The sequence below is a fragment of the Lepidochelys kempii genome, chromosome 22 (genome assembly GCF_965140265.1).
Source record: "Lepidochelys kempii isolate rLepKem1 chromosome 22, rLepKem1.hap2, whole genome shotgun sequence".
Taxonomy (NCBI): domain Eukaryota; kingdom Metazoa; phylum Chordata; order Testudines; family Cheloniidae; genus Lepidochelys; species Lepidochelys kempii.
In genome coordinates this window covers 16,092,210-16,114,929 of record NC_133277.1, presented here as the reverse complement: position 1 = coordinate 16,114,929, position 22,720 = coordinate 16,092,210, and the positions used below count along the sequence as shown (strand labels likewise).

At 46.0% G+C, this 22,720-nt stretch overlaps 1 protein-coding gene across 4 annotated transcripts; it reads left to right on the top strand.

The window, feature by feature from the left end:
* Positions 1-112: 112 nt before the first annotated feature.
* ZW10 (zw10 kinetochore protein) lies at positions 113-19,018 on the top strand. 4 transcript variants are annotated; one of them, XR_012155895.1, is made up of 16 exons: positions 113-330; positions 1,409-1,543; positions 2,696-2,797; positions 3,694-3,771; positions 3,926-4,085; positions 5,755-5,904; positions 6,636-6,827; positions 7,792-7,955; positions 9,099-9,281; positions 9,863-10,101; positions 12,060-12,131; positions 13,589-13,758; positions 15,013-15,143; positions 15,659-15,790; positions 15,867-17,167; positions 17,303-17,384. XR_012155895.1 is itself a non-coding variant. In XM_073320624.1 (16 exons), the coding sequence occupies exons 1-16, from the start codon at positions 214-216 to the stop codon at positions 18,946-18,948; spliced, it is 2,349 nt and encodes a 782-aa protein (XP_073176725.1). In that variant the 5' UTR covers positions 114-213; the 3' UTR covers positions 18,949-19,018. The 4 variants fall into 4 exon arrangements, 3 of the variants coding, with proteins under 3 accessions (XP_073176726.1, XP_073176725.1, XP_073176727.1); XM_073320624.1 differs by lacking the exon at positions 15,867-17,167 and adding an exon at positions 18,828-19,018 and having other exon boundaries at positions 114-330; positions 17,303-17,505; XM_073320625.1 differs by lacking the exons at positions 15,867-17,167; positions 17,303-17,384 and adding an exon at positions 18,828-19,018.
* The last annotated feature ends 3,702 nt before the right edge of the window (positions 19,019-22,720 follow it).

The following is a 22,720-nucleotide window of genomic DNA, read 5'->3' as shown; positions in this document are numbered from 1 at the left end:
TCTGAATCGGTGCGTCCCACGCCGGAGCTCGTAGGCCCGCTCTGCGTGGTGCACTCTGGGAGTTGTAGTCCCGCCCGGGCCGCCTCAGAGACATTCATGGGTATTGGAGTCCCGGAGTAGGGGGCGGGCGGACTCGTTTTCCCGTGGTGCCGCGCGCTGGCGGGCCGCTGATGCGGAGGTGGCAGGGGGTCTGTGACCGGGCGCTGGGTCCCCATGGCCGCCCCGTCCCCCTCGCTGGTGGCTGCGGTGCTGGCGCACTCGGGCCGGCTGGAGAAGGAGGATCTGGGCACTCGGATCGCCCGGCTCTCCCGCCGGGTGGAGGAGCTGAAGGTGGGGCCGGGAGGGTGATCGGGGGGGCTGGTTGGAGGGGGGGACCCGGGGGGCAGAAGGGGGATCCAGGGGGACTGGGGGGGATCCAGGGGGCCTGGGTGTGGGTGGATCCAGGGGGACTGGGGGGGACCCGGGGGGCAGAAGGGGGATCCAGGGGGGCTGGGGGGGAACCCTGGGGCGCAGAGAGGGGATTCAGGGGGACTGGGTGTGGGGGGACTCGGGGGGGGCAGAGGGGGGATCCAGGGGGGCTGGGTGTGGGGGGACTCGGGGGGGGCAGAGGGGGGATCCAGGGGGGCTGGGTGTGTGGGGGAACCCTGGGGGGGCAGGAGCAATCTGGGGACTGGAATATGGGGGGGACCCCAGTGTGTGTATGTGTGTGTTGATAGGGGCAGAGTTGGGAAGGGGGGAGGAGAGAAGGGGACTCCAGGGGGAGAGGGAGTGCTGGGGGTAGGGGATGATTGTGGGATCGTGGGAGGGGGGAGTTGGGGAGTAAATTAAGGAGGGATAGAAAGGCTGTCGGGGGGGCCCAGAGAAGGGAAGGGACAGGGTGTGAGTATGGTGGTGGTGACACTGGAGTGTCGGGGCACCAGGCATTAGGGGGTGGGTAACGCTGAGGGGTGGTGCATGAGGATCTGGATGGTGGGGTGCTTTTCCTGCCAATGTTTGCAGGCTGTAGTGTTGGGGGATCTGTGCTGCTCCCACCTTGGCCTGTGAGACGTTCCCTTTGAGCTACTTGCCTTTGTCCCGCTAACTGCGAAATCATTCTGCCCATCTCAACAGTGTAGGGTTGCAGAGAGGGCTGTGATGGGGGTGGGAGGCTTTGGCCCTGTGGTCACAGCTTTGGGGTTTCTCTCTGTGGGTGTTTAGGGTTGCCAACCCTCCAGGATTGGAGTCTCCCAGAATCGGCATCAATCTCCTGGTGACTATTGAAAGAAATCTGGGAACTTTTAATAGGGTATTTTAAGAAAATGACATTACATCATGTTGGAAAAAAATATCTCCCAGAATAGCTTCAGTCAGAGTTGGCAACCCTATGGGTGTTTGTTTTTCTGATCCTGAGTCCATCCCTTCTTCCTAGGGCGAAGTCTGCAACATGATTAACAAGAAGTATAACGAGTTCCTCCCGAGCATGCAGAGCGCTGAGGACTTGGTGTCACAGGTGGACAGTTTGTCCAGCAACATTGACCTTCTGAAATCCAGGATCGAAAATGAGGTGACACAGCAGCAGTTTCGCTTCATCTGTATCTAGCAGCTTTCATCAAAGCAATACAACTCCACTGATATGCAGCCATGAGCATGCTGCACAGGAAGGCAGGGGAGGGGGAAAGAAAGATCTTGACTAAGGATTCCAGGATGAATCTCCGCCTCTTATAAAGGGTGCCCTTGACTGAAACATACCAATTTATGATGTGTCAGACCTGGGATATAAATAAAGGGCGGGCTGTAGCTTATTCGTTAATTATGTTGCTGAATGGTTTTCCGTGATGCTCATCACAGTAGTTTCAGAGCCCCTCATGTATATTAATGTATTTATCCTGTAAACCTCCCTGCATTGAGATAGGGAGGAATCATTCTTATTTTGCTGATGGGGAAACTGAGGCACAAATAAGTGGAATTACTTGGCCAAGGTCACAGGAAGGTTCTGTGCGGAGCTGGGAATTGAGCTCAGATTTTCTGTATATTGATTGCAAGTCTGTCCTTTCCCAGCTTCCTGTGGCAATTGACCTGTTTATATTTTTTGTGTGTGTCGTCCTTTCTATACTCCTGGACTAATTCTCTTCGCTGTCCTCTGCTTTGCCACTCTGGCTTTGAAATGTAAGTTAGAAAGGCTCTAATGCAGGTGGGATATAAATCTGGATTTTTTTTCTTCGCAGAGGAGCATGATCAACTCAAAAATCACACAATGTGAAAATAACTTTTACATCTGATACTAATTATGCTATGTTAAAAGTGAAAGAATCTTAAACATCCACTTTACTTGTCTCTGTTTATTTGTTGCTGTGTATTTAATTTATGTTTCTTAAGGTATACAGTAACAATCAATGACATCAGTTACACTTGTCTGTAGTGAATTTCAGCTTCAGCTTCCTAGTGCTGCAGTATTTAAGGTACAAACAATGCAGGAGATGAGCATGCAGTCAAATGCACTAGGTAAATACAATGGGGAAATAGAAGCTTTTCCCTTCTAATGTCTTTCAGTTAGAATAACCTTAGGTGTTGGCTGTAACTTTGGGGGGTACGTACGTGTCAGGCAGCATGCTGGTGTTGTCATGTCGGTGTTACTTTTGAAATAGAAATGGCTCTCATCGCCTTTGGTTACTGTAAATGAACTGCTCAAGGCTTGAGGTCTGTGCTGCTGTTCTAGGTCCAGCAAGACCTGAATGTGGCCGTTGCAGAATTTACTGAATTGAAGCAGCAGCTGGAGCGAGACTCGTTGGTTCTGAGTGTGCTGAAACAGCTACAAGAGGTGAGGAAGGAGACTGGGGAAATGGCTTCAGATTGCTATGTGTTTCTGTATTTTTTTTTCACTGACATCTTTCTAGGTCTCCAGAGTGAATAAATAATCATGATTCTTCTATCGCTATTCATGTCATGATTTTAGAAAGTGCTCTGTAATCTTAGAGCTGAAACTTATTTGTGTGTGATTATAAAATCATAGCAATGTAGGACTGGCGGGGACTTCACTAGGTCATCTCATCCAGTTCCCTGCACTGAGGCGGGACCAAATATTATCTAGACCATCCCAGATATGTCCAAACTGTTCTTAAAAACCTCCAGTGACAGATTTCACCATCTTCCTAGGTAATTTGTTCCAGTGCTTAACTACCTTTACAGTGCTTAACTTTTTCCTAATGCCTAACCTAAATCTCCCTTGCTGCAATTTAAGCCCATTGCTTCTTGTCCTGTCCCTCCTCAGCCTTCTCTTCTCCAGACTAACCAAATCCAGGGGTGGTTTTTTTTCAATCTTTTCTCATTGATCATGGTTTATTGACCTTTAATTATTTTTTTTTGTTTTTCTCCAAATTGTCCACATCTTTCCTAAAGTGTAGTGTCCTGAACTGGACACAGTACTCCAGTTGAGGCCTTATCAGGGTTGAGTAGAGTGGAAGAATTACTTCTCGTGTCTTGCTTACAACACTCCTGCTAATACATCCCAGAATAATGTTCACTTTTTATTTGCAACAGTGTTACATTGTTGACTCATATTTCGTTTCTGATCCACTATAACCCCCACAGTACTCCCTTTCCACAGTACTCCTTCCTTGACAGTAATATCCCATTTTGTATTTGTGCAACTGATTATTCCTTCCTGAGTGTAGTACCTTGTATTTGTTTTATTTAACTTTTATTTAACTCTTTCAGTTTGATACAGCTATTAAAGAATATAGCACTGCATTACTGGAAAAGAAGTATGTTGCAGCAGCTCGCCATCTGGAAAAGGTAGTAACAAGCTTCTCAAGTATATGTAATTATATCTGTTATGAATATCATCAATAAATATCCCGTGATTCCCTTATGTTAGCACTTGCATGCCATCGGATCAATTTGCCTGGTGCCCGTGCTCTGTGCATAACTGTCGTCCTCTTATTGCTAGGCACGAAGTAGTCTGAAAATGCTAGAATCCCGCAAAGGCTTTGAGCTGAAGGTTCTGAAAGCACTAGGGACGGAGCTGACGGTGCAGACACAGAACATGCTCTATCACCTGGGAGAAGAGTGGCGGCAAATGGTTTTGTGGAAGCTGCCTCCGTCAAAAGGTGCTGAACATCTTAGTTTGGTTCAGTGACAGAAATGATCCTGGCTTGAAAACCTCTTCAGAGCTAGGAAGTTAGTTAACATAGGTGAGCTAGGATGGATTCAGCTAGCCCTTCCGGCCAGTGGCATATTCCTAAGTGAGAAGGATTGACTGGAGGCAGTGCTCTTTGAATTTCACACCGTATGGGGGTGGTTTGGAGCTATCACAGGCAGCTTGATACATTCAGTGGCTCTTAAAATTTACTTGAATTGTTTCTTCTGGCGCATACAGCAGTATTTCCTAGTGAGTGATACAGAGAAGCCCAGAGAGTTCTCTGCCTCTAGCTCCTTTCTCAGCCATGATGCAAAACCTGAGAGGTTGTAGGATTTCCCCATATTTTATGTGCTGCTCATCTGCTCCTGAGGAAACGAGCTTGGACAGTATCAGGTTGTGCGTTACTGAGAAACTGACTTGGCCCATTAGCTGGGTGAGGCTTCTGAAATCTTTCGTCAAGATGAACATGCTCGCCCAGCATAGACTCGTTTGGCAGGTTACACCCCCTTTCTCCTGTTCCTTGGAGCCCGCTCTAGTCCCAGGGTGAGGAGGCAATGAAGGAATAACAAAGTGCTGTTTTGAATGAAAAAGTGTAGTTATGGTGAGGAATAAAATAGAAAGGATAAGTTTCCTCTGACCTATTTATGGTAGAAATTGGGCTTAGTTTGCCAGATTGTTGCACAGGTAATTGAAATGGAAAACTGCTGGTAATTGAAACTATGTCTGAAGTGATACTGATTCTTTAACACCTGTGGGGTGTTACAGCTTCCTCTGTTCCATGTAAGAATACCCCGTCCATATCCACATGTTAGCGTCTCTGTTCAGAGTGAGCTGTGCGGGTGCAGCATGTCTGATGCAAAAGGATTTTTCCAATTTGGTTTTCTGAGGAAGTTCTCATCCTTGGAGACCCACTTCAGTTAGATCTTTCAAGTGACTTCAGTTTCATTTTCTTGTATATAACTGTAGCTCCTTGAGCATGTCAGGAAATCCAGATTGCTTAAGCTCAGCCTTACAAATTCATCATGAAAACTTACCAGTCCAGGCATTAAAATAGACTCACCCACTCTTACCATGACGATTATGAACACACTAATGATATTTGACTTCAGGTGAGCAGAATTTTGCCAAGCTGCTTTAGATAGTTAGGAAGAGGGTAAGCAACTGACACATAGCCAGTGCCCAAATGTATGTATCTCGGTACCCTCTGTACCACAGAAAGTCCTCATTTAAAAAAACAAGCTCATGCATCAGTTGAGTTTATATTGGAGGAGGAAAAGTCATTAGGGCCAAAATGTTCTTTACATCTTAAATTTGCATAGAAATTGAAATGGGGAAATTGTCTCAAGACCCGTGTAAAAGACCAACACAAGCAGTTTGCAATATGCCGCTATTCAGGAGATAACGATTCCGGTGCCAACTCCCAAGGCCGGCAAGGGCTGATCATTATATGGGAACCAGGAGCAGGACACTAGATCCCAGCCACTCTTGAGATCTCCCTGACTTATGGTCAGGGAAATGAGGTAAAGAAAGGAGAGCTTAATGTTTTGTTTTAGTGCCCATCCAAGAAGTCCTGTAGACTGTCAGCTCCTCTCTAGCCCAGTTTGCATTGTAATGGAGATGGCTATGCTCTCTCTTAGAAATCAGCAGTGCAGAGACGGTGATGCAGACGGAGTTGCATTTATGCACCATGCCATTGAAGGAAGATCAGATCGCTGGACCACCTGTTGCTTCTGTGCTCCAGGCATTTGCTGTCCTTGGAGAACTGCACACCAGGCTTAAACTTTTTGGTAAGACAGGCCTTTGTGTCCCATTAAAATGAGCTGTAGAGAGACCTGCTGTTAAATAGTGAATTTGTTTCAAGAATCTGCCAGCGTGGGACTGGGTTCCATTGTCAGTGCAAAATAAGGAACAGAATGTGGGAAGAGGGAGGCATTTTGTTAATGGCCTAGCCCTTGGTCAGATAATTCAACCCTTCCCTTGTTACACTTTCCTCTTCCCATGACTCCTATTAATGTGCAACTGCCCTGAATTATTTATCCCTCCCTGTCAAGTTGTTTTATTACTTCGTTTTGATCTGTGGTTTTGTGGCTCGATGGGCTCATGTTGAAAACTGTTTTCTGGTTGTAGTCCCCTCCCTGGCACAGAGCCAGGCGTTAATTTCAGGCTGTTGCAGGTGATTATAATCGCAGGTTGTAGTAAAGCAATTAGCGAGCTCTGCCAGTTGCCAGCATACAGTTTCACATGGCTGGTTTTGTAAATAGTTTATCATTTGATTTATAAAATCGTAGGCTCTATGTCTGAGTCCCCAGTTGTATTTATATGAATAAAACATGCTTAAACCAAACACTCTGCCTCAAGAACACTCCCGATTTTACAGCTACCCCAGGGGAATGTTCCTCGTCCTGAATTTGAGCAATCCTAAAACCGAGGTGCTGGTCATAGCTAGTCCACTACTGGAGCAAAGAGCCTACTTGACTGCATATGGCTGCTGAAGATTATCTTTCTCTCCCTTTGTCAGGCCAGTTACTGCTGAAGTACATCCTCAAGCCACTGATTTCTTACCCCTCCCTTCGGCCCCTGCTGGAGGAGCAGCCTGACACAGTCGTCTTGCATTTTGAGTCTGCGGAGCCTAATCTGGAGCATCCATCCCCAATAGAGGTTTTTGGCAAGATCTCGCTGGTGCTTGAAGTTCTTCACACACACTTGTTGAGTAAGTAGTTCATCCCCTGAAATTAGTGTGCGATGCTGCTCTCCACCGCTGGCTCGTCGAGCTGTTGTGGAGGCCACTTGGAACGGTTAGCAGGAAAACAGCACTGGTTTCCGCCAGGGCGCCACTGCTCCCCGTAGCAGTGCCTGGGAGGTTCTGCTATAGCTCAGTGAGGCTTTGCAATGCTTGGGCAGCTTTGAACACTGCAAAACTGCGCTTGGTTCCCTCTCCTTTGGGACCCTTTCATCTATCCAGCTCTGTTGTGCTTCCTCCTGGTGGCTTTGCAGACCGTCTTACCTCCTCTTTTCGTGAGAAGTGTGTGGGGTATGGGGAGGGCATTGATACTACCAGAAGATGGGAATTCCTGAGCGAGGAGTCACTTCTTGAAGACTAGTTTAATTTCCTGGTCTCTTTGAGGAAGGAGCCAGCAGCATTGAAATGAGAAAGTGGGGTTTGAGTGACAGCATCTGCAGTGACTCTGAGCATTCAGGAGAAACCAATACCATGAAAATGAAGAACAAAGAGTACTTAGCTTGTAGAGGATCTAAGAAATGCTTTATTTCTCTGTCGAAAGAGTTGTTCTCAGATGACCAGTATTACTAGATCATTGCTTTGTGAGAAGCTCTGGGGAACTTGAGGAAAAAAGCTTGAAATGCATGATACAATCTACGCAAAATTCCATAGAGGACTAGTCATGGTGGAGGATCTCTTCACGAAGAGTGAATGGGGCACATTCCAGGCACTGAACAAACTCCATGGGAACACAGGTTCAGTGTACATTAAAAATCTGTTAGTGACTCAGGAGGCAGGGAATTCCTGTACGTGGCCCGAGACCAGAGAACATCAGATGAAATGGAACCATTGACAGTTCCTGTTCTGAGCTCTCAGTGGGGTGTGGAAGGGGTTGAGAGGTCTGCCCCCTGGACCATATTTAAAAACCCATTTATGTTCTTTCTTTTGAATCCAGATGTGTCTCTCGATGAGTGTGGGGAAAATGACAAGGACTCCAAAGTGGTATTGGCAGAGATGCTGGGTGACATGGTTTGGGAGGAGGTATCTGGCTGCCTCATTCAGGAATGTCTGGTGTACTCGATTCCAGCAAACAGCAGCAAACTAGAGCAGTACATCGAGGTAGGACTCAAAACATTTAAAATCCATGCAATGTAAAGCCTGGAAAGGCAGATTCTACAATAACGGGAATTGTCTCTGATCTTTATCCTCTGCTTTCAATAGGAACTTTCAAAGTCCGTCTCTGCCTTAAGCAGTGTCTCATATTCCTGCAGTGCCAGTAATGGTGCAATGTTTTTACTACGTATTTTGCTCTCTTCTGTATCCTAGCATAGAAATCAATCAGATGCAGTTAAAGATAGCAGCCCTGAGTCTGAACAGCAGCTCGAACTAGCCTCAGACCTCTTGCTTTTGCTAAACAAGCTGCAATCACCACAAACACTCTTGTTATAAAGAAGAGAGGGTGGCAGTGAGGGCTGGGACTTACTCCCTTCATCGTCCAAAGTTGACCAAATCTGTTGACTTGCAGGGCATGCTGCTGAAGGCATACTTCCTAGATGATGAGGAAGATTGGTAGCTGGCTGACAAGCCAAGTTCCTGTGGAAATTATTTCAGTGCTGCTGAAATTTAATTGAATTGTGTTTACTGTATGATTAATTGTGTTACAGCTCTTAAAGCCCTGGGCAAGGGTCTTTATTATTTTAAACCTAAATAAATAAAATAGAACTTAGTCCCAGTTCACAAATGGTATTTAGTGCCTAACTCCTGTAGAAATCAATGGGAGTTAGGCACCTAAATACCTTTGCGATGCTGGGCCCTAGTGCTGGTGAAAGGTGCCAGACTGACACCTGGAGTCTTTTCCCCAGCAGAGCAGGTAGCAGCAAAGCTTCTCCCATGCCGCTTGTCTGCAGGGAGCCCCTCTCTTTTCAGTTTCATTCACTCCTTGGCACTGTGGTTGAGATTGCTAGCACAGGGCGGACAGTTAGTGTCCACTGTACTATTTTTGTTCTGGACGCATGTTCAACTGAAACAGGGCCACTGCAGGGCTGTCAGGTGGTCACAGTTTGGGGTCATTACTGACTGGAACCAGATCCAAAGCTGTAACCTAGAGCATTTCCTACCCTTGTACTTCCTTTGCACCCACTCTGTGCCTTCTGTTGAAGAATGTCTGGAGAATGTCCAGCTGCTTTTGATCCTGCCTCTTGGTTATTACAACTCACAATCCATAAGAGTGTGAAAATGGTTTGTGTTTAACTCTCTTCTCAGGTGATTAACTCCACTGAGGAATTTGAAAAAAGCTTGAAGAACATGGGTTTTTTAAAAGGAGATGCCACGGACTTACTGAAATACGCCCGCAATGTCAATTCCCACTTTGCTAACAAAAGATGCCAGGACGTGATCGTGGCAGCCAGAAAGTTGATGACCTCAGAAATACACAACACTGTAAAGGTGCTAGAGATCACAATTTACAATGCGTATTTCTAAGAAACCATCTAGCTGTTGAGGGGGAACAGCTTAAAAACACTGAGTCTGGTTTTTATAGAGGATTGGTTTGTTTTTGTTATTTGTGTGAACTCTGCAGGAAATGGTTGTTCCTTAAAGCTTTGGGTAGCCCTCAAGTGCATTTTCTATAGGGCTGATATTCTAACTAACAAGCTGAATATGATTTTTTAAATAATGGAATGAAGCCTTCCTCAGAACGAGAGAGCTGGTTTTCTGAGGATCATGACAGCTAATAGAAATGTAAAGAGAAAAGATCCTTTAGATGGTGCTTAAGAATGAGATAGTTGCCTAGTATGCATCACACATTCAGCTGTTATCATGCCATATACATTTGTGAGCCCCTTAGACTAGCTCCCGTGGAGTCCCGTGGAATTCACAGCCTGGTGTGTGTGTTAGTCTCTAAGGTGCCACAAGTACTCCTGTTCTTTTTGCACATAGGGTCTTTGTAATTCACTGTTAAACTGCCTTATGCTGTCTCCGTTCTCTGGGAACTAAGTTGTGATGTGTGCCTCTTGTTTCCTCCTTAGATCACACCTGATTCCTCGGTAGCGATACCAAAACTGCCTGACCCTGGGGCAGGTGATAATTTAAAAATGCAAAAAGCCTCCAAAATGCTGCACAACAAGCTGATAAATTTGGAGAATGAGACCAAACTGAGCCAGCACACATTCTCTCTGCCTACCTGCTACATCAGTGTATCTGTGGAGAAATTAATGGAGTTGGCTTATCAGACCCTGTTGGAGGCTACAACCAGCACAGATCAGTGGTAAGAATTCTGAATTGGTGGGTAAAGCCCAAGGGACGCTCTTGGTATCAGGACACCTGATTACAGGCACCAATACTAGAACGGGCAGAAAATGTAATTCACGTAAAAATAATCAAGGTGAAATTGTTAATGAAAGCTGCATATTTGCCAGTTGGAGACTGAATCCCCAGATTAATCCAGCAAACAGGAACAGCTGCCATGCAGCCTTCCTTGCAGTGCCCTGGTGGCACAACATCTAGTGGTGATGGCCTCTAAGGGTGTGTTGAGATGGGCTTTATTTAGCTAACATGGTAAAATGCTAGTGTGGACAATGCAGTTCGTAGTTTTCAATCATGTTAGCAGATCAGGATAAAAACCGGTGCCTTGTCCATGCTAAAATCTTACCATTTGTTAGCTGACAGTGAAAAGGACTTTTTTCCCAGCCAAGACAAGGTGTTAGAGTGTCATTGCCGGTGAGGGTGAGCTGCCTGTTTTCTTACCACATCATCACCCGAGTGAAAACAAAGAACCTGAGTTGTGCATTAGGCAGGGATTTCGAGGAGCCAAGTGTCCAAGGCTGTATTTGTCTGGCCTGATAACTGGAGACTGTGGCTCTGGTTGGGGAGGGAGGATTGCGTACAGAGTGCCCACCATTCTGCAACAGCAGAGTGTTAATTTTTCAGGCTTGTGTGTGTGTGTGTGTGTGTGTGTGTGTTCGGAGGGGAAATGCTGTCTCCCTGGTTAAAGATGGATTTCAGAGGTCTCATTCCTGACATGTGGTCTGTGGTTCTGGAGTTGGCCTCTATCTTGTAGGTCTTCCTTGGGTAGCATTGCAAAACTCTCAGGAGTGCAAGCAATGCCAGCTGCTCAGCCTCGATGTGACAGGCTTACCAGAGAGCTTGGGGGAAGCCTTGGTAAGATTTCCAGGATGCTGCCTGTGGCTTACAGACTGTATTTGCTTTCAGAACAGGTCTGTAAAAGCCTGTGCTCTGGGGGTAGATTGCACACTGCCTAGCACATTGGTCCATGAAGGGGGGCTCCTGTTCGCGACCGTAACACAAATATTTGATAGTAATAATAGTTGCTATTCACAAAAATGTGTGCCCCTCGCTATTCCCTGTGCCGTGATTATTATGTTAGTGGAGGTTCTTTTCCCCCTACCCGTGAGGAAGAAAACACGTGGCAAATGGCTGTCTGCAGTTCCAGAATGAACCGTGCTTTCAGCAGTGTGTGTGCCCTTTGCAATGCGCGTTGTGGAGAGAGTGGCATTCATTGGACCTTAGCGCATGAATATAGAGGAACTGCAGGTGCAGCAGGACACCATGGTGAATGAGGTTGGAGCCCCAAAGTGTTTGGTGACTGCTCTTCCTATTCAATATGCAGCTAGGTCTCCAAGTGGAAAGGCAGAGCTAGTGAGGGCCAAGGGTTTACCATATCTGCCTTGACCAAGCATCTCGGTCATCTCCTCTTTGCAACCTCAGGTACGGTTTTCGGAAGTGTCTCTGGGTGTGTCTACACTGGCGCTCAGAGTGTGATTTCCAGTCTGGCTTGAGTTCTGATCAAGTTAGTGCACTAAAAAGAGCAGGGTGGCCACAGTGGGACAGGCAAGCCGCCCGAGCACGTACCCAGAGTCTCATATGGGAATGGCTAGCCCATCCTGTCATCTGTGCAGCTCTGGCTGCACTGCTATTTTTAGCATGCTAGCTTGATCAGCGCCAGCCCAGATGTGTCTCTCCACGCTGGGAATTACACCTGGAGCACGACGCCCAATTGCCTTCCAGTGGAAACTTGTGCTGCTAAGTTACTTAGGCACTTCTGAAAATCATCCCTTAGTCTCTGCTGGTTATGTTTGATGTCAGGGTCCAAAACACAGCCATTGAATTCTTTCTCCTTTCAGCACCGGATTAAGAATGCGCTGCTTGCTGCATGCATTAGTTCCAACTAGAAGATTGTTAACATGAACTTTGTTTGCCTTGCAGTTGTATACAGCTCTTTTACTCGGTGCGAAATATCTTCCATTTGTTCTATGACGTCGTGCCAATTTACCACAAGTAAGTGAGTGAGTGTTACACAGGGGCCTGCTTTGCGGGGGAGGAGCCAAGCTATTTATGTATAATACTCCTAATGTATAATACTCCTGGGCTTGTCCTGGGTGATCTTTGGTTTGGTGGACGGATACTCCCTTCTCCCTTAGGAAAAACAGCACTCCATCTCTTTTAAAACCCCCTCATATAATAATAATACATAGCTTTTATATAGGGCTTTTCATTAATAGGGCCACTGGAGAATCTTTGACTGTCTGCAATCTTACAACAAAGGGAAACTGTTTTTTGTGTGTTTCATTAATGTGAATAAACTATTTATATCCCTTCTGGACCCTGTGTATGCTGGAACAGTCAGTGCTAGCTACCGCTAAAGCATTATCAAGCCTGGTAGAACAGCTTTTGTCAGCTGTCACCAGACATGGCCGAAGGTAGCTTAGTCGAGTACTTCTTTGTGGACTGGTGGATTGGTATCTGTTAGCACAATTTAAGCAACAATTTTTTAGGCTAACCCCTACATGGAAATGGTTTGTATGCAGCTCATGTTACAGTTGGGTTGGAAACTTCATTCCAAGCCTTGCTATGGACACTGCCCATAGCCTTTCAACCCAAGTGTGGCTTGTAAGACTGTTCCAGGATGTGTTTCCCTGCCCCCATCTGCTGGTGTCTTTTCCTTGGGGAAAAGCAGTGGTAGGAAAGGGTTAAAATCCAAGGCTACAACTGAATTTGAGGACCCTTAGCTCTGGCGGGCCCTGCCACAACCCAGTGCTTTCCTCTCCTTTTGACACTGGTGAGAGTTTCTTGTCGCCTCCCTTGATTTCACCTTCCTGCTATCATCAAATGGCTTTCCTGCTTCTAAGTCTTCACATTAACTATCATTTGAATCTAGACATGGCTAGAGTGTGGGCATGACTACACTGAAAACACTACAGCAGACCTGTGTCGCTGCAGTGCGTCAGTGTGGACGCTGTCTGCTCGATGGGAGGGGTTCTCCTGTTGGCCTGGGTAATCCACCTCCTTGAGAGGCGGTAGCTAGGGTGACGGAAGAATTCAACCTAGTGCTGTCAACATAAGGACTGAGGGCAACTTAACTACGCCGCTCAGGGGTGTGGACTTTTCACCCTCACCCCCCTGAACATCGTAGCTATGCCGAGAGCAGGTCTACAAAGGAAATGACGTTGTGCTACCCTCTCAACATGTAGTTTCCATGGTGTGTGAGAGTCAAGAGGCCACATGCTTTTATTCTCGCTAACTGTCCCCCATGATGCATGTTGCTTTTGATTAGTTAGCATCAGCATTGATCTAAGAGTGGAGGTAGCCTCTTGCCTATTGAGTGTCTGACCTCTTGAGCATTTCTGAAGTATAGAACAATATCAGGATATTTATTTTATTTTTAGAGGCCCGGATCTGATTTTAAAAAAGTCTCTTTATTTCTTCCCTTCTCTTCCTCCACCTTCCTTGGGTAGAGAGAACCTTCAGAAATTACCACAGCTGGCTGCCATTCATCACAACAACTGTATGTACATTGCCCACCACTTGCTGACCCTGGGGCATCAGTTCCGATATCGCCTTACCAACATCCTGTATGATGGAGCAGCTACTTTCGTAGATCTGGTACCTGGCTTTAGGAGACTTGGTAATTTTACCTTTGAAACTGAAACATACTGACTAGCATCTCATCCCAGCATTTGTAATTGAGTGATTTATAATTTAAATGTGACTTGGTGGTAAAAGAAGTGGACTAGGAATTAGAAATCCTGGCACTGTGTGACCCTCAGCAAGTCACTTAACTTCTTTGTCCCTCATTTTTGTTATCTGTGTAATGGGGTAGTGCCTCAATGGGAGATGGGGGCTAGCTCTGAGGCTTAATTAAGCTTTATAGAGCATTAGAAGAAAGGTGCTACAGAAGTGCTGAGTATGATTAATGTTACACAGAGTAATATTGGTCATAACATGGTTTATTCTACATCAATATCCAATGTAATTTGTTAATCCTGTTGATTTCAGTGGGAGTTTGCGTACCCAGGTTTACATTTTCAGTTCCCTGATGCTGTCAGCAAGGAAGTTGCTGTGCCAGAGTATGTCTTTGCCAACTTCCAGGTAGCATTTGAGGTATAACAGAGGAATTCCCAGAGTGCAGAATCCTAACATTTGGTCTGTGGCCATTCCGGTAATGCTAAGGGGTGGTCTCCTGTTCTGCCCTCGTTTGATTAGAGCAGCCTTCTTCTTTGGCTACTGGTGGTATGAATCGTTGTTCTGAGATTACATATTACACCCCCTGCATTTGATGAGAAGGCTGCTCTGTTTGGTAGAGCCCTCTGCCACTTCACAAGTTGGCAAGATAGCCTTTGATTGTCCCTTTCTGTATAATGATGCACAGTTCCAGGAATGATTTTTTTGTACAATCAGACACCAAGCTCACATGGACACTCTGGAACCTGCTGTCCTCTGTTCTGAACATTTGCTAGATTGTTGTAAGAAGCCAAAGAAACAAAATGCAGAAAAAACTTTCAATGTATTGATCTGACAAAAGCAGGGAATCCATAGTTAATGCTTCTGCTCAGATTTTCAAGTTGTTTATTTTATCTTGCATTGTAGGAATCAGATTTGTGTGAGATCTCACATACTGTGGGTGGGTGGGTTATGGGTGCAATTTCATCTTCCCTGCCTGTGTGACGGACAATGTATGCCTGGCAGAATGGTACCATCTGGCTGTTCTGTGAAACTGGAAAAGGCGAATGTATTAGTCTTGTAAAAATTGATCCTAATTTTATGGCAGGTTTATGATTCCAGTGCTGAATGTCTCGGAATAGGCAAATCAGATTTAATGCGGACATCATCTGAGGCTGTGAAATAAATGACTTCTTCCTCCTCTCGTTTGCTCCTCCAGGAATGGAGTGTTTTCTGGCCCAGATGCGTGTGCAGAAAGGAGAGCTCCTGGAGAGATTGTCAAGTGCAAGGAATTTTTCCAATATGGACAATGAGGAAAACTATTCTGCAGCAAACAAAGCAGCAAGGCAGGTGAGTGATGCCAGCCAAAGGGCTGTACAGACCCGAGTGTAATGTGTCTGTGTGGTTTTCCCCTTTTAGTAGCAGTAGGAATTCTTAGCGCAGATATAATGCTTGGCGTTCAAATACAGTGGAATTGAAACAACGTTTTTTTTCTTTTTTTGATACGGGTTTTTTCTTCTCCCTGCTTTCTTTCCCTTTTGTAAAAGCTGAAAAATGTTCGTTTTGATTCCATTCACTTCAACTCAACATGAAAGGGGTTTTTTTTATTTGAATTGCTTTCTTAAAAAATTAGAAGATTTTGGTAAAATTTTCATGTTGTTTGAAATTTTTCAGGGAAAAGAGCTTTTTTTGCACGGGGACCACTTCTAGATCCAAGCTTAAAAATACTAGTTTTTTTCTTAATATGATACCTTATTGCCTTCTCCTGCTTTTGAAATCTAGTTTATAACTGTGTAATTACCTTATCATCTTTAACATCTATCTGTGTTTATGATTCTGGATAAGATGGAGTTGTTATCTTCCAGGTACTGCACCAGCTAAAGAGACTTGGCAAAGTATGGCAAGATGTGCTTCCGGTCAACATCTACTGCAAGGCCATGGGGACCTTACTGAACACAGCACTTAGTGAGATCATTAATAGAATCACTGCCCTAGAGGTAAGGGGTGATTGCATGTGCTCTGCATACCAAGGATCAAATGTAGTTCTAAATAAGGCACTTGTTTACGTTACAGATGAGCTTTCAAGAACCAGCTTTCAGGGCACTCTGGACTTTCACTGATATCTAGGATCCAGTGCAAAAGAAATACTTCAAGCTTCCATCACCCAGAACCAACTGAGACCACGCACACAAACAGGGTGAAATCCTGGCACCATCGAAGCCAATGGAAATGCTCCTACTCACTGTAGTGGAGTAGCTGGATTTCACCTTTTAGTGTTGAATTGAGTGGGTGGTGCACCCTAGGGCTTAGCAAAGTGTAGTAGGATGATGGAGTTTGTAACGTGTTTGCAAAGTTTCAGAGGTGGTTTATCTGAGTATTGCTTAGAGCACCTTTAGTCATTTTGAAATTTCCTGCAAACCAGGGAAACTGAAAATTTTTGTTTCAGAAACATCAAAAACACCAGGATTCCAAAATGAAATATTCTTCTGGGACCTCCAGCAGCTGCTCAGTGAAACTGACATAAATCATGTCCGTTTCACTGTTGCCCGCTACTGAATAGCAACTGTTAATCTGATATGAATCCTAGGGTCTGCTGGCTCTGGGGACCCCAGGGCTTCCAAACTCCCAGGCCAGCTGGCTCTCCAGGCTCCCCAACTCATGCAGGCTGGGGAGCCAGCTGACCTGGTAGTCCTGCTCAGTGGCAGGGAGCCTGGAAGCCCTGAGAGCCCCAGCTCCCTGCTGCAGTGGTCGGGGGCCATACATTAATCTGTCTTCATCCTATCTAGGCACCATATACTGAAATGAGTGCATGATCTCAGTCCCAGATTTTGCTCTGTTTAAATAATCTGGTTGTTTCTACCTCTTTCTCTCTTGTATTTCCCTATTCTATGTCTGTTAAGCGATTGGCAGGATATGCTGGGACAAGTAGTAAAATGAGCATATTAAATTGTTTAAAGGAAATACCATTTCATACCAAATGACTGAAATGTGTTTATCCATCTGATCCAATTGTGATCTGTACACAAGTATACCTGCAGAGAATTAGACCGATAATGCATCTCTTCTTTGTATGAGCTTCTTTACAGGAAGATTGCTATGGCTGTGTCTGCTAATAAATGTAAAGCTTATATTTATTAGGCTGGCATAGTCTGAGCGATTTCCCTATAAAGTGTTCAAGCCTTTATAATCATGTTCCTTGCTTCTCAGTAAGATGTTCTGCATTCCGTTAAGACATATGTGCTCTTTGAAGCAGACACAGATACTGTGCTGAGTGGATGCCAAGAACTTGTTGAAATGCGCACATTCATAAATAAGTTCTCTTGGCCTAGGAAGAGTGGCAGATAGGAAGCTGAAGAAACCTAGTGTCTCATGTGGTATGTTAAGTATGGTTCAGATCACTGTTTTATCTTCACAAAGCTTTCTGGTCTTTTCATGTCACTTTCTGCTCTAAGCACGAGAAAGTACTTAATGGTTCCTTTGAACAGTGCTCCCCGTTTGTGCGATTCCAGGATATCTCTGCCGAGGACGCCGATAGATTGCACTCCCTGTGCAGGATCATGCTGGAAGAAGGACCTCTGGTTTTCACTCCATTACTGGAAGAGAACAAAAATAAGAAATACCAAGAGGAAGTTCCAGTCTATGTGCAGAAATGGATGATGTTCAAAGAGCTGATGATTATCCTGCAGGCCAATCTCCAAGAAATAGTAGATCGGTAGATGTCTCCTTTCTTCTAATACCCACAGGAATTTTTTCACAGTGTATGGAGTTGATGGATAATGCCATCAAACTTGCAGTGTTCTCAATTCAAGGAATGCTGTCTGCTTGAAATCGAGTTAGTTTTGGATATTGCACCTGCCAATAGTCCCCCCTTTTTCTTTTTTGTGATTTTTATGCATATTCCCTGTTTCTTTGCGAAAGACCAACCCAAATGGGAAAATGATGGACTGTGCAGGGGAGGAGTGAAAGTGACTATCCACAAAATGCTGCCCAATGCCCAAAGAAAAGTGTAAAACCTAACCAATATGTTTCTCTCTATTCTCTCATAAATCAGCGTAACCTTAGGCCTGCCTTGTGTATCTCATTGCAGCCACCTTGGCACTCTGCCCATCACTTTTGATGTGATCTGTGCCTACTTGCTGTTTACTGCAATTATACCAAAGAGTCAGGCTTTCCTGTGTGGCCAGTTTGAACTTTAAAATGCTGTGGCTTGCTCCTTTAGACTGGCATGGGAGACTCACATGAATTTTACATGAGGGTTGGGCCAAAATATCTCTGACTGCAACACTAACTGGCAGTAGATGTCTGGAACCAGACAGTTCCCATCCACAGTTGCGCTACAAGCATCTTTGAGGGGTGTGGATTGCCTACTGTCTTCGGCAGTCTTCACTTTGAGGCCCAAAGTGTGTGGAGAGCAAAGAGGAAAATCAACTTCTCCCCTGTATCAAAGAGCTCTGCCACAGCCTGTACTGTGAGCTACTTACAGCTGCTGTCAGAACAACTGGAGATATTTCTGAATGCTCTGGTTCCACCCCAGGTCTTGCAGTCCCAAGAGATGCTGACTTTGTTGGACCCAGTAAATACAGGCAGAGCAGGCTGTAAGTTTATTCTGAGCTAGATGCAAAGTAGAGAGAGCCCTGTCTATAGTGAAAATTCCTAGGAGCAGGTCCTGCTGTTACATCAGTTGCTTTATAAATATGACCATTTTAATAGTGGACACGTGGTTAGTGGGTCGGTAATCAGATACATCTGAAGCTGTTGGAGCAGGCAGTGGTTCTTTGCCCTAGAATTAGTTGTAACAGTACCCAAACTTCATATCACTGGGGTGAGAGGAAGTTATGCAGGCTAGAACTGTTCTTGTAAACTAAGCATAGTTGAAATATTCAGGAGTGTAGGACTGGTTGTGGGGAGCAAGATCCAGAGAACTGGATTGATTTCATTAAAGGGGTCAGAAGAGCTTTTGTAGAAATATATATTGGTATTAACCTGTAGTTGTATAGCTCAGTAAAACGACGATTGCCTTTTCCTCTCTTCCAGATGGGCGGATGGCAAAGGGCCCCTTGCAGCTGAATTCTCCCCCACTGAGGTAAAGAGTTTAATCCGAGCCTTGTTCCAGAACACTGAGAGGAGAGCAGCGGCCCTTGCGAAAATTAAATAGCCTTATGCTTACTCCTGTACAGTAGACCTTTTCCTGGAAAAGCAACAGTAAATCAGGTTTCAAACTGTTATTTGGATTTAACCCTTTTTATACCGATGTCTAATAAGTTTAGCTTTATGAAAGCACTTCCTGGAGGCCTGACCAATGGGAAAGTAACTTCACCCTGCTCAGTATCTATAAAATAAATGTAGCAAGTTAATGCAGCTTGGCCTCCAAAAGCAAAGGAGAGTAACTCTTTGACACTAGCTGTTACTGCTTCATCCACTACTCAGAGAGAGTGGTGTGCAGTAAAACTCTGGCTCCTGACATGTAGTCTACCAGCCCGCACCCATTTCGAGCAGTAAGGGGTAACTTATCAGACAGAAGAATTTCACGGCTACCACGTTAAGCACATTTGTTGAGGTCATCACTGAGGTGGCGGTAGATTCTGGAAGTGGTGCAGTTTTTCTAGATCATACAATGTTTAAATGGGACTGGGCATCAAATTTGAAAAAATCATAAAATCACAAAAAGGGCCGTAATTCAGATGCATAGTTTAATTTTGACCAAAATTGGCAGACATTTTTTAAATACAAATCGTACTGTTTTGGAAAGTTTGGGAAACATTTAGCCCCAGGTGAGCAGTTTTATGCATGTTCCTGTACTTTTTTGCCTTTGGTTAAAGGAAAAGTCTGTAGTCACACAACAGTAAGAGCTTGTTTGTACCATGGAATACATCAAAATATTTGTCATTATTTGTAGAATAGACTGATTTGAGATATTTTTTCTGTCTGTTATTTTTACTAAGTTATGCAGATGACAAGATCCCCACCCCCTAATTATAAAACCTATTTTTGATGTTGTCTGCTCGGCCAGAGACAGAAGCCTAAACCACACATGGTACATATGTAATTTCAGTAGCAATCCATGTGAACGCCTTATATAACAGTAATGACTCTTTGTAGAAGGGCTGTGGAATGTTTTGTATGAATATATCATGTGAATAACAAAGTATAGCCGTGTGCTCTCAATGTAACCCCTACATCTAACGATGGGCTATTGAATGTCTAATGCTGCACCCCTTCAAACTATACTCACATAGTCTCAGTAATATGCAGATAGTTGAAACATTTCTGTGCCCCCTGGAAGAGTCGCTGCTGAGTTCGATACTCTGCTGCTGCACTCGTCCCTGTCACAGCTGCGTGCATGGGAGCACAGCAAATCTTCCCTGCGGCAGTCGCATCTCTTCGTCGCACGGGCATTCTCACCGCCCCGCTGCGCAAAGGGCAGGGTGGCTTCTGGAGCAGGCAGCACCACCACCAGGGTAGGGACGAGACGACCCGTGCTGTCTGTCACCCATCCGGGGATTACAGGGAGCTCTTGAACATACTGAACTTGTTGCATGATTCCATGTGAGCTGATACTTTGCACGTTTCAGGTGCCACCTCAAAGAAGCCACTGTTGGTAGCAGTTTCTCACTTGTTTTGTTCTTAGCAAACAAACCGTAGCCCACGTTCTCCAGAGCTGCTTGCTCATACTGCAGCACAGTGAAGATACCAGTGAGACACAGGCTGCCGCCTCTGAAAAAGCTGCAGTTAGCTACCGTCTAATCATGCCAGTGATACTGAGCAAAGGCGACTTGACTCAGCTACTTCTGGGTTCTTCATTAACGCTTTGGCTAGTCAGGTCTGTCCACGCCATTCATTCAAAGTAACGGGCCTAATTTATAAAGGCACCAACGGGCAGAAATATAGTTACCTCCTAGAGAGTCGTATCCTCTTTAATATGTGAGTGTGACAAATCCGCAGTGCTGTGTAGTCTACTGGTTTGGGTGCACACCCTGAATGTAGCGGTTTCAGGTTCACATCTGCCTTTATGCTGGCTAAGAAGGGGTTTCAACCTTGCTCTCTTACCTCAAGTGAATGGCCTAAATGCTGAGCTAGGAGATATTGCAAGGGGCTGGCTCCCTCAGTATTTCCCATGGAAGGTGGGCTACTGTCATTAAATGATTAAATAGTCACTGGGCCACAACCACCCTGTGAGACCCCTGTAGTCCAGTGGTTTGGATGCTTTCTCCTAAAAGAGGGCAGGTGCCACTTCAGAACCCCTTTATGCTCCCTCTTGATTGATCACCTACCTCTCAAGTGAATGGCCTAAGTGCCCGGCTAGGAGGTAGGGGGATGAGGGGTCTCCCTCAGTCCTTTCTGTTGAAGATAGGACACATTCAGTAAATATTAAATTAGAATTCGGCCAGCAGCTAAGTGTACCCGCAAAGTAGTCCTGTGGCTTGGGTACTTACCCAAGACGTGAAGACGTACTGGTTCAAATCCCTTCCCCAGGAAGGGAGTAGCAGTATCATATCTTACTCCTGAAGCGTTCCACTTTCACTATATATTAACTGAGGCAAAGGAAGCTCTCCAAGCCCTCTACGGGGGTGAAGGTGTTCGCGTGCTGTGTGCATGCTCCTGGTTCAACTCCCCTGGGTGCTGTTTGAGATGGGAGGGGGCGCCTCAAATCCCCTTCTTTCTTTCTTTCTTTCTTTCTTTCTTTCTTTCTTCTTGAAGAGAAGGGGCTTGAGCCTTGATGACTTATCTCTCAACTGAAAGGCCTAAGTGCCTGGTGAGTGGGATGTGGGGGATCCCTCAGTCTCTTCTATTGAAGGCAGGCCACTTTCAGTAAATATTACATGAGAATTGGGAACCCCACTCACCAGGATTCCCCGTGTAGTCCTGCGGTTGGGCTCCGTGCCCCCGAAGCAGCGAGCCGCTGGTTCAAATCCCTTTTCCGTTTGTTGAGATCAAGGCTTGGGTCCTTAACCTCTTGCCCCGCGAGCGTTCCGCTTTCACTAGGTATTAACCGGGGCAAAGGAAGCTTTCCAAGCCCTCTATGGTATGGGGGTTAAGGTGTTGGCCTGCCGTGTGCGTGCTTCCCGGTTCAACTCCCCTGGGTGCCGTTTGAAACGGCCGGGGGCGCCTCAATCTTTTACCGCTCAAGCCTTCCACTTTAACTATATATTAACCGGGGCAAGCTAAGCTCTCAAGTCCCTCTACGGTACGGGGGTTAGGGCGCTCGCTTGGATTGCGGGTGACCCTGGTTCGCATCCCCGCTCGGCGGGACGGGAGGGCCTCTGGCGGGTGAGAGGAGGCCCCTCCTAGCTGAGCAAGAGGCCCGACACAGGGCCTCTTGCTCTTTTAATTAAAGAGGCAATGCTGCGCTACAGTAAAACCCCCCTCTCACTCTTGTCCACCCTGATCAGGATACACGCCCAGGTTGTGGCAGACCCCAGGGCACTCCCCTGCTCTTTTGAGGGGTGTGAACTGGGGGCCGCCACCTCCTGGGGAGAGTCACTGGCGAGCGATCCCTGTCCGAATCCCCTCTCCGTCCCAAGAAGACAACGGCCTCTTGAGAAAGAGAGGGGCTTCGGACAAGGATGGCCCACCCAAAGGACGGTCGCCTAGGAGGCAGGAAATCCCTGTGCAAATCCCTGCTGAACAGGCAGCTGGGGGATTTGAACCAGGATCTCCCCCAACCCAGGCGAGTATCCTAACCACTGGACTAGAGAGTGAGGGTAGCCGTGAGGCCGGCCCACAGCCCACTTAACTAAAGTGGAACAGCTTCAACGAGCAAGAAGGAAGCAGGCAACCCCCTCGCTAAGAGAGAAAGGTCTAGGGGGACACACCCACCCACCCACGGGGAGATTCGAACCCGCATCTCACGCACCCCAGGCACCCAGTGTGACCATCAGCCTACGGAGGGTGTTGCGGCAAAGAGAGTCCCAAATACCGTTTAATTC

Coding starts and splice junctions, on each gene's coding strand:
- ZW10 (XM_073320624.1), top strand. CDS start 214: ATGGCCGCCCCGTCCCCCTCGCTGGTGGCTGCGGTGCTGGCGCACTCG. Junction 1,544..2,695: donor AATCCAGGATCGAAAATGAG/GTGACACAGCAG, acceptor CTGCTGTTCTAG/GTCCAGCAAGACCTGAATGT. Junction 6,828..7,791: donor TCTTCACACACACTTGTTGA/GTAAGTAGTTCA, acceptor TTTTGAATCCAG/ATGTGTCTCTCGATGAGTGT.